Raw genomic sequence first — 20458 nt, forward strand, 5'->3', positions numbered from 1 at the left:
ACTTGATGACACAGAAAACACTGGATTTAGAGGGTGTCCTTCAGAAACACAGTGAAGTTTTCAAACGGGAGCTAGGAAGCATGGAAGGAATAAATGTGAAATTGACTGTTGAGCCAGAATGCCAGTCAAAATTCTTAAAGGCCCGGCCCCTGCCTTATGCACTCAAACCCAAGGTAGAGGCTAACTTAAATGAACTTGTGGAGAATGATGTCCTTGAACCAGTAAGTGTCAGCAAGTGGGCAACACCTATTGTTCCAGTTATAAAGAAAGATGGAGGCATAAGAATATGTGGGGACTTTAAAGTCACTGTAAACCCAGTGTTGTCTGCAGAACAATACCCCTTGCCTCACATTAATGATCTTTTTGCCGGGCTGACTGGAGGGCAAAAATTCAGTAAAATCGATCTCAATCAGGCATATCTGCAAATACATGTTAAGGAACAGTCCAGAGAACTTCTCACTATCAACACACACAAAGGCCTATTTCGTTATAAGCGTTTGTCATTTGGAAATACTTCGGCTCCATCCCTGTTTCAGCGAGCGATGGATCAGATCCTGGCAGGGCTTCCGGGAGTAGTGTGTTACTTAGATGACATTCTTGTGACCAGCACTGATGATGAGTCACACTTGCAGCATCTGGACGCTACCCTTAACAGACTAAAAGAGTATGGATTAAGAGTGCGGAAGGATAAATGTGAATTCTTTCAGTCTGCAGTAGAGTACCTGGGCCATGTCATTGATGCCTCTGGTCTACATACGTCCCCATCAAAGGTTAGAGCCATAGTGGATGCTCCAGAGCCTGAAAATGTCAGCCAGCTACATTCTTTCCTCAGTTTGCTTAATTATTATGGGCAGTTCATTCCAAACATTGTTACACTGCTGAAACCTCTACACAAATTGTTGTGTCATGATAATGCTTGGAGGTGGACCACTGAATGTCAAGAGACATTCAAAAGAGCAAAAGAGACTCTGTTAAAATAAAAGTTTCTCACCCATTTTGATCCTGCTCTTCCGATTCAGCTGGCCTGTGACACTTCCCCATATGGTGTGGGAGCGGTCTTGTCCCACATTATGCCAAACGGTCAAGAGAAGCCGATCGCATTTGCTTCAAGGAGTTTAAGCAAAGCCGAAGCAAACTATGCTCAGATTGAACGTGAAGCATTGAGCATTGTGTTTGGAGTGCGCAAATTTTATCAGTATATTTTTGTGGTCAGTGAGGCTTTCCTCAACGCCTTCATAACTTCTTGTTGTGCTATCGTAGTATGCCACACGCAACTACCAAAGTGTCGCCAGCTTATCTGTTGTTCAGTCGAGGGCTCAGGACAAAGCTTTGAGCTGCTTAAGTTGCGTGTTATGAAGGCGTTGATGAAATGTGCCTAGCCCAATCGAAGCTTTCAAAGCATGTTTCATGGTTTGGACAAACCTTTCTGCTAGCCCATTTGTGGAAGGATGGTAGGGTGATGACTTGATATGCTGTACTCCATTTGCTAGTAGAAATGTGGCCATCTCATGCGATATAAATTGGCGTCCATTGTCTGAGACTGCACAGGTGGTCCAAATCTACTGAAAATTTCAACTTCTCAATTGTCTTGTCTGCTGAGGTAGATTTCATTATAGCCACTTCAGGCCACTTACTGTGTGCATCAATGGCGACCAATAGCATTTTGTCCTCGACTGGGCCGGCAAAATCAGTATGAATGCGATGCCATGGTTACTCATGATATTCCCACGGGTGCAGCGGTGCCAGTTTTGGTGCATTTCGTATGCTCTGACATGATGTACATGTTCTTGCCTTTTCCTCAATTTGGCCGTCCACTCCTGGCCACCAGAAGTAACTCCTGGCAATCTCTTTCATTCGAACCATTCCACAGTGTCCCGCATGTAGCTGTTTTAGCACTGAATTATGCAGGTTTTAAGAACATGCTTAATTTAATTGAGCCCCGTTACAATATTCCTTCACGAGCCCATTTCAGCCAGACCGTAATTCCTATTCAACCAATTGAGTAAAAACACACTCAATATAAAGAGTTATAGAGTTCCATATAAAAAGTTACAGCTTTGTGTTTGTTCATAAATACTACAACAATATAACATTTTCATTTTTTTTTTTATAAGGAGCTGTTTTTGTTTTATACAGTAGCCTATGCTGCTAAGAAAACACCATAGAAGATGGGTAAAGAATAGCTCCATCATTGTTCAATGTAAAAAAACAAGCAAAAAACATACTTTGTTAGTTTTAATAAATAAAACATTTTTTAATAATCAAGGAAATTTATCTGCCAATTTTTTTCTTTTTGCTGTATCTAAAACGTACCGAACCGAACCGAACAGTGACAACAGTGAATCGTATCGAACCGAATCGTGAATTTTGTGAACCGTTACACCCCTAATATATATATATATATATATATATATATATATATATATATATATATATATATATATATATATATATATATAGAAAATCGTTCACAGATTGTTACAGTAAAACTGAATTGAATACCTGCATTCTGTAAGTGATGTTAACCATTATTTATGTTGACCATATGAGTAAGAGGGGAGGAAATGTTGTGCATTTGTTAATGTTGTCTATTTAACTACATTTCCCAGAATGCAGTGTTATGTTGTAACCGGATGTGTTCTTGAAAAAAGGATATACACGAAACCAGTAAAGAGAGCAGTCACGAAAATCACTACAAGTGTGCAAGTGTGATATTTGTATAATGGTGCCTTGCATTCATTCAAAGACACAATACATAGCTGCTGTTCCAACAAAGTAAAATCAATTAGTTTAACCCAAGCTAAAGAATAAGAATGTGCATTTGATCAGATACAACTGCATTCACATTTTAAGAGTGTCACAGTTGGTAAACCGCCACTGCCACTCCTTTCACCAGTCGCTACAGAACACTCTGACCAACCATAGAAGCAGCGAGCACCACTTCACTCTCCGAGTTCATCCACCACAGCTTCACAGGATCAGCAACAGGAGAGTATTGTAAACACCCGACGCGCGATCCAAGCGCTGGTGACACAGGTGTCAGAGCTCACCCAGCAGATCCATCAGCTGACCTCTCCCGCTGCGCCACCCACACCACCTGCACCGCCCGCCCCCAGGGACATCTCCCATGACCACTTCCGGCCTGAACCACAACTTCCAGCGCCAGAGAGTTATTCCGGTGAGCCTGACTTTTGCAGAACTTACATTAACAAGTATTCCATGCACTTTGCCTTAAAACCCTGTACCTTCGTGACAGAAGAGCCAAGGTCGCGTTTGCTCTCACTTTGCTCTCTGGCAGGGCCGCCTTATGGGGGACGGCGTTGTGGGAGAACCATCATCCGTGTTGCACCTCGTTCCATGCTCTCTCCGAGGAGATGAAGAGGGTATTCGACCAGGCTGCGGCCGGCAAGGAAGCTGCTCATCAGCTGTCAGACCTCCGACAAGAGAACTTGTCGATTGCGGAGTATTCCATCCAGCTCCGCACCTTGGTGGCCACATGTCAGTGGAACAAGGAGACGCAGTGGGATCGATTCCTGCATGAGCTGGCCGACCGTGTTCATAAGGAGATCTACCTCCTTGAGTTACCTCTAACTCTCAACGGTCTGATCGACTTGGCGCTCCGTGTGGACGCCCGGATTAATCATCTTGGTAAACAGACAAGTCATTTATGCCTTCACAACCCTCCTGAACGGGCTAACTCGAGTCGAGAGAAGATGGTCGGTCCCGTTTACAATCACAAACCAATGCAGGTGGGTAGAGCTCAACTATCCCGGGAGGAGAGAGAGAGGCGTAGCTCCCGTGAACTTTATTTATATTGCGGTGGTTCGGGTAATACCCTTCGGTCATGTCCGGTAAAAGAGCCAGCCCGGAAGTAAGTTTGAGGCTACTATCAGGTGGGATCTCCATCGGGAAGTCCTCAACCACATCATCAACTCTCCTTCCACTGAAACTGTGGTGGGAGAACCACACTCACGACTGTCACACCCTTCTGGACTCTGGAGCCGAAGGTAATTTCATTGACACTGTCCTTTCACGTCACCTGAACCTTCCTGTCCTTCCCTTCTCTTCCTCCGCATCGTCCCTATGACTGTGCCATAGACTTAGTTCCAGGTAAGTCTCCACCTAAGAGCAAGCTTTACTCTCTTTCTATTCCGGAGAGGGAGGCCATGGAGAAATACATTTCTGATTCCTTGTCATCGAGGTTAATCCGCCCTTCCTCTTCTCCAGTGGGGGCGGGATTATTTTTTGTGGGTAACAAGGATGGTTCTCTGCGACCTTTTATTGACTACCGAGTGCTGCACATCATCAGGATTAAGAATACCTATCCTTTGCCGTTGATGTCTTCAGCTTTTGAAAGGTTACAGGGAGCATCCATATTCACAAAAGAGGATTTACATAATGCTTATCATTTGGTCCGCATCGTGAAGGGGGATGAGTGGAAAACTGCCTTTAACACCCCTAGAGGGCACTTTGAATATTTGGTGATGCCGTTCGGGCTCTCCAACTCGCCAGGGGTTTTCCAAGCACTCGTTAATGACATGTTGAGAGACATGGTAGATAAGTTTATATATGTTTACCTGGATGACATACTGTTTTTTTCTTCATCTCTCCAGGAATATGTGCAACATGTCAGACGAGTGCTCCAGAGATTACTTGAGAATGGTCTTTTTGTCAAGGCGGAGAAATGCGTATTCCATGCACAGTCTGTTCCCTTCCTAGGGTATATCGTCTCATCCAAGGGAATACGTATGGATCCTGACAAGGTTAAGGCTACGATAGATTGGCCAAGTCCCGATTCCTGTAAGCCCTACAGTGGTTTCTGGGGTTCAACTAGTCTCACCTCCGACCGCCTTGACCTCCCCCAGTACTCCGTTCAGGTGGTCTAATACAGCCGAAACTGTATTTAGCAACCTCAAGAGCCGCTTCATTTTGGCTACCATCTTAATAGCCCCTGATCGCACACAGCAATTCGTGGTGGAGGTCAACGCATCAGAGGTGGGAGTAGGTGCAGTTCTTTCTCAACGTGCTGCCTCGGACGATAAGATGCATCCCTGCACATTTTTCTCCCATCGTTTATCTCCTGCTGAACGTAATTATGACATGGGTAACAGATAATTGTTGGCTGTCAAATTAGCTTTAGAAAAGTGGCACCACTGGTTGGAAGGGTCAGGGGTACCTTTCATTGTTTGGACCGATCATAAAAACTTAGAATACATTAGAACTGCCAAAAGACTCAATTCCAGGCAGGCTCGGTGGGCACTTTTTTTCGGCCATTTAGATTTTTTTCTGTCATACCGCCTGGGTTCCAAAAACGTTAAACCCGATTCCTTCTCACGTCTTTTTGATCCTTCCGAACGCCCGGTGACTCCCGAGTGTATTTTACCTGAGAATATAGTCATCTCAGCACTCGTATGGCCTTAGAAGGGTTAACGTTCATTCCTTTGCCCAAATTACCTACAGCCAAGGAGACAGCAGTCACCGTCATTGACCACGTCTTTCGGTTACATGGCCTCCCGGTAGACATAGTTTCTGACAGGGGATCCCAATTTATATCCAAATCTTGGAAGGAATTTAGCAAATTGCTAGGAGCGACGGTTAGTCTGTCTTCGGGTTATCACCCTCAAAGTAACGGGCAATCTGAGCAAGCCAACCAGGATTTAGAGAGAACGTTGCAATGTTTAGTCTCCAAGAATCCTTAATCCTTATCCGTTAATCGGATTCTGGACTCGAGACGGAGGGGACGAGGAGTCGAGGAGTACTTGGTGGACTGGAAAGGTTACGGTCCGGAGGAGAGGAGTTGGGTACCTGCTAGAGACATACTGGATCACTCCCTGATTGATGATTACAATCAGCAGGTAGGCCCGTCTGGGAACTCCAGGAGGCAGGAGGGGGGGGGGGGGGGGGGGTCATTGTCACGGTTGGTAAACCGTGATCTCGGGGTTTTCACTATGTGGGTGAAGTTTGTGTGTTTCGTGTTAGCACTGATTGTTTCATGTGGGCATCTTCGCTAATTGTTATCAGCAGCAGCTGCCACTTATTACTTCTCCCTATATATTGCCCTGTCTAGCGTCTTGTGTTTGTCAGAGCGTTGTTTCAGTTCCTTGTCTCATGTTCTGCTCTCCTTGTGTTGTTTTCTTTGTGGATTGTCTTGTCTTCCTGGAACCCCGTACACTCATCTCATCTCACCGTTGGAATCTTCACTTACCTAATGAGTGAATAATGACGCACCATCAGTGAGGGCAGGAATGAGCTGAAGCCATCTACAGTGGATTCAATCATTTTCCTCCACAAAAACATGTAGACCTAGTCTAATCTCTGTGAGTAAAGGTTTTTCAAATGATAACTAAATCTTCATTGAGTATTAATTTGGACAGAGTATTTACGCTAATGTTGGCATTATTCTTTTATTAAATATCATCTGCTAGTGCAAAGCAAATCTGGCGGAGCCTTTATCTTAATTTCGTTATTGCTAAATACCATCTTAATTTAAAATGTATCTTAATGTAATTTGTTAAAAATGACTCGTTTTTATTGGTGCGTTGGTCTATTTATAGGTTAAATGAGCCTATGTCTAGAATGCTGAGATACGTTGTCACAGAGGACTTATTTTATTTCTTTATTCCAACTTCCAAGTGGTCTAGTCTACGTTAATTCTGAAAAAAAATATGTTAAAACATGTATAAATTACTCATTCTTGACACAAGGAAAAAGAGCTGTGTGTGTACGCACATTTGAATAATGTCGGGCTGTAAACGGGTTCAGGCTTTAAAAAAGCTGTCAATCAAAATTTACTTGTCGGGCTCGGGCCAAAACCTTTCAGGCTCAGGTCCTGTCGGGACTAACTTTTAAGGCCTGATTACAGCTCTAGTTGAGGGTGGGTTTCAAGTAGTGGAGTTATACTAGCATGTCTAAATGATGAGGGTAAAACACCAATGTGGAGGGATGTGTTGATGTGAGTGAGTGCAGGTACAACTGCTGGAGAATTTCTTGAAGGAGAAGAGATGGAATAGGATCAAGCGGACAAGTAGTAGGATGATTAGAAACGATGAGTTTGGAGATTTCTGCCTCAGAGAGTGAAGAGAAGGATGTGAATAAATGTATGTTTGCTGGTAGAGCTTGACAGATTGTGGTGTGGAAAATTGTGCACTGATGTTTTACATTTTGTTAATGAAAAATGTGGCAAAGTAAACAGCTATTATATATGAAGCAGAAGAGAGAGGAGGAGGACAAAGAAGCGAGGGAAATGTTTTAAAAACCATATGAGAGTTAGGTTAATTAATTTGTTATGGTAGTATGTCATTTTAGCAGTGGAGACATTAGCAGAGAAGGAAGAGAGGAGTGACTGATACACATTAAGGTCAGTAGTATTTTTGGATTTGCGCCACGCCCTTTCAGCAGCTCTAAGCTTAGAATGGTATTCGCATAGAACATCAGATAACCAAGGGGTTGAAGGGGTGGTACGGGTTGGCCGGGAAGACAAGGGGCAAACATTGTCTAAACAAGATGTAAGAGTGGAGCAAAAAGTATCAGTAGCACTGTTAGTATCAAAATATGCTAACAGTTTAGGGGAAGGAAGTGAAGATGAAACCATTGCAGATAGCCAGGAGGGTGAAAGTGTGCGTATGTTATGTCGAAAGATGACATGTGGAGGTGTAAGTGATGTGTCAGAGACCATGTTGAGGTTAAGAGTGAGGAGGAAGTGATACGAGGTGTGCAGTGGAGTAACCAGAACATGATCAGAAGAGCAGTGTCGTGTATAAATAAGGTCCAGTTGGTTGCCTGATTTGTGAGTAGCAGTAGTTGACACTCGGTTGAGATCATAAGGGCCAAGTAGAGTGTGAAAATCAGCAGACAGAGGTTTATCTAGGTGGATGTTGAAATCTCCAAGCATAACTAGGGCAGTACCATCCTCAAGGAAAGGTTGAGAGAAGCACATCTAATTAATCCAAAAAAGTTACCTAGTACTCCTGGGGGTCAATAGACAACTACAAAATGTATTTTAAGAGGGTAAGTAACAGTAACTGAATGAGCTGTTAATACCCAAAGATTCAATGTTAATACATAATCGCTGTAGTGTAGCAGTCACCAGCAACTACATTACAACTCCTGTAAACACACTTTGATTTGATTGTCTTTCAATGGTTGCTGGTTTGGCTGAGCTAGAACATAAAGAATTCGTTTTTGGCACACTGCCAAGGACACAGCCTTGATTTTTGATATATCTCGTATAGATTTAACATTGTCCACTGCACAATATACAGCTAAAAATAAGACGAATAAAATTTGGTTCTACACCAGAAACTAAAATTATATATATAAGGCTTACTAGAATGCATCTTAAAATATAAATAGAGGTACAATTAGTATCAAGCTACACTGAAAATGTATGGGAATATTGTTTTGCTTAAAACCCACTTTATACCATCATGAAGTGCTTGTAATAATTTCTGATTGAAGTGGATTTTTATTCTATAAAAGGCAGACATGCACATTTTGTATGATTTATAATGAATTTAACGTTTCTCCTTTGTCAGAAACATCCTTTATTGTTTCATAAAAAAATATTACGAGCTGCATAATATATATAATTGGATGGCCCATTTTGACACAGAGCAATGGGGGAAAAAAATCAACAAACAATCCTTGCTTTTTCGTACCATGAAGGATTGCTCCTGGTATCCCATAGGGATCTATTGTTTTGATTCAAAAGCGTCATGACACCAAAGATTCGCACCATATTTTAACGTTCAGTGTAAAAAAGTCTTGAGTGTTTCTAGAGAACTCTCAAGACAGATAACTTTCACTCAATCATCATAACATGGTTGAAACGAGGCATCCCATGCTTTGAGTGAGTAACCCGCAATGCCCAAATAGGGGGCACATATCATATTAGAGAAAACTATTCTGATATACAAGCACCCTCTGCATTCCGTCTTCTGGCTTTGTCCCTGTGTGGCGGGCTTTGTCCCAACTTCGCCTCTTTATCTCACCACCTGAGAAACCTGCCGTTTTACAATATAATAAGCATTACGTGCAAATACCTCCAACAGAAGTCTACACCTCCAACTGTTAGCACTTTTAAAGGCAGAGGAGGAGCCGTTTTGTTGAGGAATAAGTTAAAAGCATGACGTCTATTGCTGTAATGGACAACTCTGAAAACACCCAGCTTTATGCAGCTTGTCAAGGACAGGTGTCCTATTTCTTTTTCATCAGATGGACTTACTTTTTTTTTCACCCATTAAATGGAGAGAAAAAAGTAGAAAAAAAAAACATAGAATGATGGAGTCCCATAGACTAAATGAGGGATATGTGAAAGTAAAAGCCCCTGTTTAGACTATTTATGTATAGAAATAAATCCAAGATAAATCATGTTAGACCTTTTTATATATTTAATGTGACATAGAAATCAACCATAACAGACAGAACAAAAAGAAAGAAAGAAATAAAGAAATGCATAAAGAAATGCATAAAGAAAGAAAGAAAGAAAGAAAGAAAGAAAGAAAGAAAGAAAGAAAGAAAGAAAGAAAACACCATGCAATGTTTGCCTTTTCCGGAACAAACCCATTTGACCATCATAGTTAGTTCTCACCTGCTATCCGGTCATTTAATTTGATCTATTAATTCTTATAGCCCTTTGTTGGTGCAATCTTGCAGTGCATTTGTATCAGTGTTCCTTGTGGTATATTTTCCTTGTGCTAAAATAATGTTATAAAAGTGCCACAGAGCCTAAACTTTCTGAGAAATGATTGTGTTCGTATTGAAATAATAATAATAATAATAATAATAATAATAATAATAATAATAATAATAATAATAATAATAATAATTTTAACCTTTTCAGAGCAAGAATATTTTACTATCTAGCAAACTCTTCCTAGAAGGCAAACTGGTCAAACAAAATAGTATTACTAAGGACAGCTGTGTTTCATGCCTCATTTTCGGAGCTGTGTGACCAGTTTAACAGAACACTCTTTCAAGGTTGAGAGAAAGTACTTAGATCACTAGCTGATACAAAACATTCCAGGAGACATGGTCCCGCCATCCATGAGAAAATCAAATCCACCAGGTAAGCACTGATTTATGCAAATTTTCATTTGACATATTCTGGGTTTAAATGGTTTCATATTTTAAATGATTTGTAAATTGCTAATTTCTGGGTATTATCAGCCAACAGGTTAAAACATGTATTGCTTCTGGCATGTTTTCTTTGTACATTATCCTGGCTGGTAAGTCCTTAAGAATATTGATATACACTTAAAGACAGACTTTAAAATAATAATTAAATAAGAAAATTATTTCTCCAGAAAACCATGGAATTTAATGTGTGATTTTTATTTTACGAAGTTGTCTAAATGAATTGTGGTTGACTTGTTTTGAAAGTATTGAATTTAATAGTTCAGCTCATTAGAAATACAAATTATCAACTGATTATCAAATTCTTCCATTACAATTTCGCATTCCAAATTCAATGTCTCAATATATTATTTTGATGTAATTTATAAAGACTTACCTTTGTTCCTGTTTATGGGTGTATGATCTCATAAATGAACATTAAATTAATTAAAAACCCATGCTTTATTGAGAGTAAATGATCTGTAATGAGCTGCTGATCATACGTGGGACGAGGTATAGGCTACAGATATGAGAATACATTTGTTGGTGACTTTCAGTGTTACAGTCTTGGCGATGTTGTGATTTCAGTACAGGACAAATCTTTCACAATCTATCTCACATATAATTATAGAGACGCATTATGAAATCCTGTTTAGGGTATAAACAGAGGACATTTTATTGAGGAGTTTTCAGATGGATTGTGTTTTATGCTCTTCCTTTTGCAAAGCTCTTGGTTGTAATTTTTTATTTTTATTATTATTATTATTATTTTTAATGGTTTTGTTTTCCACTGATTCATTGACGGACTGACTGACTGACTGACTGATTGATAGATTAATATGTAAAGTCAGTGACATCGCATCGGGAGCTGACTATCAAAATAGCTACAAAAATAAAAATACATAAGATTGTGTTCAAAATTTAAAAACCTACACACTTAAATGTATTTTCCCCTTTTATTTAATGTTTCAAATAAAGGATCTCAGATGTATGTATCTGCTAAATTCTGCTGATGATACAGTGGCTGTGTACGTGTTATAGCTTATTAAACAGTAGAAAAACAGCAACACGTCAGCAGACTTCAATATAATAGCCTACATAATCGTCATAGTGTAGCAGTCACCGACAACTACATAACTACATATAAACACTCTTTGATTGTCTTTCAGTGGGTGTTTGGCTGAGCGAGAACATCAAGAATTCGTTGTTGGCACACTGCCAAGGACACATAATGCATTATTGATCAGATGTGTTTCTCGTATAGATTAATTAACATGGTCCGCTGCTCAATATCCAGAAAAATATTAGATATATAAAATTTGGTTCTACACCAGAAACTTAAATAATATATATAAGGCTTACTAGAATACATCTCAAAATATAAATAGAGGCACGATTAGCATAGAGCTACACTAAAAAATAAATGGGGATATTTAGGTTTTGCTTAAAACCCACTTTAAAGCATCATCGAGTGCTTGCCATTTCTAATCGAAGTAGATTTTTATGCTATAAAAAGTAGACATGCACTCTGTATGTTTTATAATGGATTGAGCATAACACCTCATTTGTCAGAAACATCCGTTATCGTAATAAAAATAAAAAAAATATTGTGAGCTGCATTAAACACAGTAGGTATATAATAATCATGTCTATTTGCTTACACACAAACACATACATATGCCTCCCACAGGTTTGATATGCTCGCGCTGGTAGCCGGGTGGAAAATCAGTGGTATATCAAAAACATGAGAACACATATTCCTTACCCTTACGAAAGGAAAATATATTTACCAATATATTTCTTAAAATATATTGTGATAGATTGTAATATATTATTTTCCCTTTTTATTTTCTAATATTTTATATATTTGAATACATTTAATAATATATTGATGATGCATATATTATATATATTGCAAAATATACAAATGAGTGCCACTTTCAATATATTGCAATATATTGGAAAAAATAAATATAAGAATATATGCCTAATATATTACATGATATTTTCCAATATACTGCAATATATTTTTGTTTCATAAGGGTACATTGTTGCGTAGCTACCTCTGTGTGAAAATATATCAAGATACAACGCGGAGATTGCTTTATTCTTTTCTCTGTTGATTACGCGGTTTAGCGCCAGCGGTTAATAGAAATATTTTCCTGCAAACACAAACCTCTCAAAACGTACAATACTTTGCCTTCTCGGAGAGCTGGTTTTGTTCTGATTGTTATCTAGAAGTTCACGGTTTCCGCCGGTCAAACGAGACGCTCATGGAATTCTGATAAAGCATGTATGTTTTATTAACTTTATTTTGAAAACACAATTTGTAACTTTACTATTTAACGTAATGTAATTATGGTTTGCATTAATTAGAAATCGGTGCATTCATGTGTGTTTTTATCAATATGTATCTGTTTTTTGAAAGATCTGCAGTATAAATCATTATATGTCTATAAGCATGCCTATTTTTATGTTTGTTTGATTTTTTGCATTTATTATCACATTTTTTTTTAAATAGTAATGTATTGGTTGTATAATTTTACAGACCGTTTTTTTTCCATAAAAAATATTTTGATGCAAAGTTTACTGTAAAATATTCAAATAAGTTGTGAAAATTAAGATGAAACAAACTGATGTATATGCACAAATGAGAAGAGGACATTTATGAAGATAAATTGCAGCACATGTCTCACAAGGTAAATATTTAATAAAATCATTTTCGAGAAATAAATCATTTGTACACTTACGCAATTTGTAAGGGAAAAAGATATGTAGCTGTGAGTACACACCAAGACCCCATCCTAATTCAATTTTATACCTTCTCCTTCTTCTCCTTTTCCTTCCCCTTCCCCTTCGCCTACCCCTTCCCCTTGTCTCTTGAAACAGAGTGTCAAGGGGCAGGGGAGAAAATATTCCTGTAATGATTTGGGACACCACTACTATTCAGGCGGGAAGAAAGTCGACCGGAAGTTGAAGTCGGCCACTTGCCGCCATTTTGAACCAGAACTTCACTTGCGTTAGCATCCCATTGACTCACATTCATTTTGCCGTCACTTTGACAGCGAATAACTTTACATCTGAGGCGTTCCATTATTTATTTCTGAAGATACACAACAATAAAGGGCTCCATTACCTTCTATGTTACATTATGGCCCCGTCTGTGGCACAGTAGAGAAATTACCGTACAGACAGGAGGAGAAGCTCACAGGCAATTAACTTAAAGAGCCAGTAAGATGAAAATTCTAAGCTTCCTATCACTGTTTATAAGTCCTGTACATTAGGTTTAAATCCATCCAAGGTTAAAAAACATTGTCATTTTGTCAAAATATAATTTTAAAATTACCTCAATTCTCAGAGATCCCCAAACGGTTCGCGCAAAGCTGTTCAAAAGATTCAATTTCCTTAAACCCCACCTTTCGGTAGCATACTGTGTTCTGATTGGTCAACTAACATAGTCAGGTTTGATTGGTTGTTCCGCACACACCTCCACGGCAAACTATGCGTTAGCATCTGTTTGGGGTGAATTATGTCTTATTCCTCTCATCGAGAAGCAAACAGTAAAATAAAAAACTTGAACAGTCTCGCTGCTTTTTCTTCTGTGTGGGTGTATTCAAACCGCGCGCTTCAGTTTGAATCTGAATAGCGCGTTCAAGACGGGGGCGTGGTCACAAAGGGAGACATGATAAACAGACATCGCGTTGTTTTCATATGGATTACTTTATCACAGAATATCTGTTTTCGGCAGCACTTGTTTAGTTTCAAAGTAGACATGTCAAGCTTTCTATAGATATCTCTCTCATGTCTCTTTGTTGAGTATTCACGGAGTTACACTTCATTTTAATGACGTGTTTGTACATGACGATCAGCGCAGAGAAAGGCTGCAGACAGCACACATACTGATAAGACGCTCGAGAGAAAACAGACACATAACTTCATAATCATACTTCGCGTTTATGGCCAAACGCTTTGAAAATCCCGCCTTGTACTCTGCTCACCGAGATTACCCTTACGAAAATTAACCATGGTTTTACTACAAATAAAACCAAAAAACCATGGTTACTGTAGTTAAACCATGGTAACCACAAATTAACCATGGTTTTGCTATATTAACCATAGTTTAACCATGGTATTTGTAGTAAATCTGTGGTTTTACAAATGGCAGTCAATACGCCAAAAAACCATGGGTTACTACAGTTTTACTATAATAAAACCATGGTTATTTTTCGTAAGGGTAGAAAAGCAGTCATCAGTGAAATGTTGTGAACACAACAAGGATTTGTTGTACTGCTCTTGTATGGTGGTAAAAATGAATTTTAGCCATTGATTCTTCTGATCTTCATTCTTTGGCAGTGAAAATAAAACAAACTTGCCTTTACAATTAAAAACACACTGTCTCCTCAACATGATGCTATCACACCAACCAGAGCGTCTGTGTGGGGGTGGGGCAGGTCAGAGTTTCGTTTCTCTCAAGATGGTAGGCGGAGATTATTATGCAAAGTGTTCTAGAGGATGTACATAGAGATGGGCAAAAGATTTTAAATCTATAACGACTTGTTTCAGCGATTCAGAGTCGACTCCTTACTTTAGAAGCCAATAACTTTATAAATTGTGTACTTTTTGGTTTAATTACTTTGCACATTGTTTACACTGATGGACGGCTACATCATACACTGTAATACAGGTAATTTTTGATTTCCCATCTGTGTGGCTCTTTAATAAGGCGTACTGGCGTTACATTTTAAAATACTATACAATATACAATAATACTATACAATAATTAATCAGAATACTTACTCTTGCTCACTCACGCCAAAGAACTCACCGCTCAAGCTCACCGTCTCTGCATTATTAATGATGGCAGTTTGCACGCACAGCTACTAGAAGATTTACATCTGTCAGACAGGTTGCTGACGTCATCAAGCTTAGTTTGAGTCTGCGCGTCAAACACGTAAGTGCTAAAAATAGCTAAAAATGGGCTTCACTTGTCTCAATTCCAAGAGTTCCAATAGGGTCGCTGTGTCCATTTCTTTTACTGTCTATGCTTCTATGCCGTCACACGTCATCATTCGTCGTCTAGCTCTTACAATACACACACACACACACACACATATATATATATCTTGAAATAGGCATTGCAGTTCGTGCACAACACTACAAAGAGTCTCTGCTGCGTTTGCTTCATTTGCCCTCGGATGAATATGAACTACGTTAACGAAAATTTGTAGAAATTCCCTAGGAAGGGGCAATGGCTGAAGTTATACAGAGAGTAGTCCAATATCTTTAGTACACACAGTCTTTCTCACAGTAGGACTGCACCTTTCATGGTTGATATATAGGCAAACACCACCTCCTTGCTTTTTCCCCAAAACTCCCCTGATACCAAATGTCTTCTGGCCCAGATCCGGGCCACATAATGACTTTTACCTCGGCCCAAGTACTGCAAAGAATGACAGATTTGAAAGTGGCCCAGAACTGGATTAAAGACTCGGGCCACACATGTGCCATAACCGGCCCGAATCTCAGCCAGTAAATCTGCCTTAGCTGGCCCTGACCTGGGCCAAAACAGGTTTTATTATTGGTGCCAATTCTCAGCCTTAAAGGGTTAGTTGACCCAATAATCAAAATTATGTAATTAATAACTCACCCTCATGTCGTTCCAAGTGAGACCTCCGTTTATCTTCGGAACACAGTTTAAGATATTATAGATTTAGTCCGAGAGCTCTCAGTCCCCCCATTGAAACTGTGTACCGTCTTCTGTCCATGTCCAGAAAGTACATCATCAAAGTAGTTAGAATTTTTTGAAGCATCAAAAATACATTTTGGTCCAAAAATAGCAAAAACTTTATTCAGCATTGTCTTCTCTTCCGTGTCTGTTGTAAGACAGTTCAAAACAAAGAAGTTTGTGATATCCGGTTTGCTAATGAATCATTTGATGTAACCAGATCTTTTTGACCAGATCACCAAATCAACTGAATCGCTTTAAACGGTTCATGTCTCCAATATGCATTAATCCACAAATGACTTGAGCTGTTAACTTTTTCTACTGTTTAAACAAACCAATATCCCGGAGTAATTCATGTACTCAAACAGTACACTGACTGAACTGCTGTGAAGAGAGAACTGAAGATGAACACCGAGCCGAGCCAGATAATGAACTAAACATTGACTCGAACGGATTTCACGAGGGCCAGATGTGGGTCGGATCTGGACCAACACTATATTGCTGTCTGGGAATTTAAATATTTCATATTATTTCCTTGTTTATTACTATGATTGCAATTATTCATTTTGTGACATGCTTTAATTTAGACCCAGACTATGCCAATAAAGTACATTAAACTGAATAACCCACACATCATGTAACTGCGCAATAAAAAAAACATATTGCATTGGTTTTTCTATTTATTTTTATGAAGAAAAAATCAACCAAGAGTGAGTGTATAAAGTATACAGTCTATAAGAGAAACGTAACAGATAGACACACGTAATTTAATCATAATACATTTTTAGAGATGTGACAAAGAGCAGTACCAGTAGTCCAAATGACGATGCATCGCAGTTGCAGTCCACTCTAGCAGACTATAATAGTAGTGTGATGAGCAGGGCATAATTTCAGTTGTTAAACAGTGAAAATACACTCCCTCAAGGCATGCTTTTCTTATTTAAAACACACATTCGAAACACGGCATGTCAAAATCTCTGACGAAACCGACGAGAGCCTATAAACGTTTGATATCTCTGCCTTAAAACTTGTCGTAAAACTTATTGTTCTTAACAGCACATTTTTAAATAGTTACTATAGCTACAGAGGAAGGAGTAACATATCGCCAATGAATGCGGTTTGATTTTGGATCTGTTCCTAACACCAAGTATCAAATGGATACAGGGTTTAAATAAAAATAATGAAATACTTTCATGATAATTTTATTTAATGCTTGTGCATGACAGCATACTTATAAAAAGTGATGTCCCCCACTCCCTATTGTAGATCAGTGTGTGTCCCATAGTAAACCAAATAAATATCATTTATCTTGCTTGTCATGGGTCTGTTATGATCTTAGGTATGTTTTGTGTTGATGTTTTTGTATATATGTGCAGGGATTATATGCTGCCAGATCTTAGCCTGATTTGGGCCACATATCAACTGACTGATCTGGGCCACACTCCTCCCACCAACAATCGGCCCTCACGTTGTTTGCCAGATCCCAAACGTGCCTTCATTGCCACACATGGCCCAGCTCTGGCTGAAAGGGTACATGACAGGAGGCCAGCAGAGCCACCTTGAGGCCACATTTGGGCCAAGTCCTTTTGGTATGTGGGTCCAGGGCAATGATTGGTACAAAGAAGAATCCCAAACCTAGATAATTGGTGCAGATAATTGCTACTATTTTGTAAATAGCAGAAAATCCTGCTATTTTAAGATAATGTACATGTAATGTATAGCTATTTGCATTTAGTGCACCGAGTATTTTTGAGTTCCTAAAAATGCTCAAAACTCATGAAACTTTACACACACATCAAAACTGGCGAAAATTTACGATATGGGTATCAGAAGTGGGTGTGGCAAAATGACTTTTGAATTTCCAATTTTTGTGCAGATTTTGTCCTCGCACTTTAACGAACTCGTCCCATAGTTTTATTTGGATCATCTTCAAATTTCGAGTGTAATCCCAAGGCCTTTGCGGTGCTAAATTGCGAAGACCTTGAGTTTTCAACAAAGGGCATGTCCCTGGCTAGAAACATGCCCTGAATCAAGAAATTGCTTTAACTCAGGAAAGCAATGTCCAATGTGCCCCAAACTTCACAAGTTTGATAGGTGTTCAGTCCTGAAAACCTGCCCATATTTAGTTATAGTCATAAAGTCATAGCGCCACCTGCTGGCAACAAGAAGTGTAATGATTAACACTGTTATGGACTGCAGGGAGCATATTAAAAAGTTTCAGCAAGTGCTAAATAGGCTAGCAACATGTTAGAAACATACTAGCAATACTTAGCTAAGTGCTAAGCATGCTATTTATCCAATAAAACCAGAAGTTGCTGTAACTCAGGAATGCAGTTTCCAATCTGTCCCAAACTTAACGTTTTACTTGAGTCCTGAACATATCATGACAAATTTCAGTTATAGTCATAGTGCCACCTACTGTCAACAGGAAGTGATGTTTAAATCTGTGATACACAGTAAAATAATATATTGTGTGCTATTGTGTTGCATGCCAGAAACATGCTCAAACATGCTAGTAAAGCTTGCTATTAATGCCATCAGTCAGTCAGTCAATTATGTTTATTTATAGAGCACATTTAATTATGTTGTTGGTGCAGCTTGTATATAGGGTGGCAACTTGTTCCATAACTGTAGAGCAGCCACTGAAAAGGCACGATCCCCTTCTGATTTCAAGCGTGTCCTTGGAACAGTCAACTAAAGATCACTGGTTGATCGAAGTTCCCTAGAGGCATTACACTGGAACAGAAGAAGATCGGAGATGTTTAAAATGGATATGGTATTTAACTGGGAGCCAGTGGAGAGAGATCAGCACTGGTGAAATATGTTCCCTATTCATTGTTCCAGTTAACAATCAGGTGGCAGCAGTTTGAGCAAGTTGAAGATGAGACAATAGAGATTGTGAAACACCCAAGTACAGTACATTACAATAATCTAACCTAGATGTTTTATCAAAAGTCAAAGCAGAGTCAAAGGTAATGCATAAGTTTCTGACATGTGACTAAAGATTATCAGACATAGGTCAAAGAAACCTGGGCTTCCATACCACCTCAGCAGTGTCACAAACTGATCAGACTGATATTTATCGAAATTAACATTTTCCTGTAGAAAAGAAAAAGGCTAATTAAACACAACCTTCTCCATAACGTTTGATAAAAAAAATTTATCATTTAGGTAATTTAGAAATGGGACAGTAATTATTTAAAACTGTTGGATCATCATCAAACAAGAATCTTTAGAACCTCACTGGAGTGCTCAAGATGTACAAAAACCTATGCCAGAAAGTTATTGTAACTCATGAACTCATGAAGACATCTACATGATCATACTCGGTTATAGTTATAGCATTACCTACTGCTAACAGGAAGTGTCTTGTTTCACACAAGCTTTAACATACAATGTCTGATCTGCCAAAAAACATCACGTTCTTCTTTTTCTTCTGTTTCTTTATGGCGGATCACAGACTTACAAGTCCTTTAACTTCTCATGTTTGATGAGAGTCCATGCCTTAACACATCTTCAGGACAATATTCCTTAATAATAGCGCCACCTGCTGATAAGATGAAATTACTTGTTTTATATGAACTTAAACATGAAGTTAGAGAAATTACTTGGTTTACACTAGGGCTGTCCCTGACTAAGGATTTTCATAGAATTGGAATTTTAGAATATTGCCGATATTCGACTGATAGTCAAATCATATTTGGGTGCAGGGCAAAATACATTAACAAGAGTCAAGTCAGACATTCAACTAACATAATTACTGATTTTAACATACAGGGAAAACGTGCAGATAAATGTGCACCTTGCAGATTAAAAACGGTGTAATTAATGTTTTATGTTTTGATTAACAAATAGCTAACACTTACGTTTGGGGAAACCATAACAATTATCATTATTATTTGTATTTATTTTTTTACAATAGTGTAATAATATACAATAGCTCTCATTATAATGTTAGTCTAAAATGTTAGCAGTTAATGTTCTGCATTTCTGTTTTGAGCTGCGGGCGCTGAATATGACCAGTAGAGTGATGCATTTTTGATAGCAAGTTTTTTAATCAATGGGATTCAACTCATTATTTCATATAGAATACGCATCGTTATTTATACAACATAATGTTAATATTAAGACGTATTAAGAATATTAAGGCTATTTGCGAAAAGGGCCCGAATGTACATGAACATATCTGCGGGGCTCTGAATGTGATCTCCTTTTGTGGATGCATTCTTCACGAAACAATGTGCAGAAACACGCCAGCTAAACTAAAAGATAATTCATAGCGTTTTAGTATAATGGTCTTCTCATTATAATAGTATCTATGTAACAGTCCCAGTCATAGTTATTAATATTCTGCATTGTAGTTTGACCTGCTCGCACTGTGGGCTGAAGAGATATCACCGTAGTACTACAATGAAGCTCTTGACTCAAAACCAAATGGATCTTATATCAGGTAAATAATATATCCACAATATATATACACCGGCTGAAATGTTTTGAAATCACTTGTACCTTACCTGATCGAAAAAATCCAGTTTCTGTGTCAGTTTGAGTCTTGTTTTAAAGTTTTAAATCCCTGTCAGTCATGGATTATGGAAAGTTAATTTATTATTTTGGAGCTTC

At 38.7% G+C, this 20458-nt stretch overlaps 1 protein-coding gene across 1 annotated transcript in view; it reads left to right on the plus strand.

Moving 5' to 3' along the window:
• Positions 1 to 10027: 10027 nt before the first annotated feature.
• Positions 10028 to 20458, plus strand: part of LOC113042142 (NXPE family member 3-like) — a 28398-nt gene continuing 17967 nt past the window's right edge. The window contains exons 1-2 of the mRNA XM_026200729.1: positions 10028 to 10066; positions 10168 to 10226. Coding sequence (XP_026056514.1) covers positions 10030 to 10066; positions 10168 to 10226 — 96 coding nt within the window. The 5' untranslated portion in view covers positions 10028 to 10029. The remainder of the gene's footprint in view (positions 10067 to 10167; positions 10227 to 20458) is intronic.

The sequence above is a fragment of the Carassius auratus genome, chromosome 24 (genome assembly GCF_003368295.1).
Source record: "Carassius auratus strain Wakin chromosome 24, ASM336829v1, whole genome shotgun sequence".
NCBI classification, from domain to species: domain Eukaryota; kingdom Metazoa; phylum Chordata; class Actinopteri; order Cypriniformes; family Cyprinidae; genus Carassius; species Carassius auratus.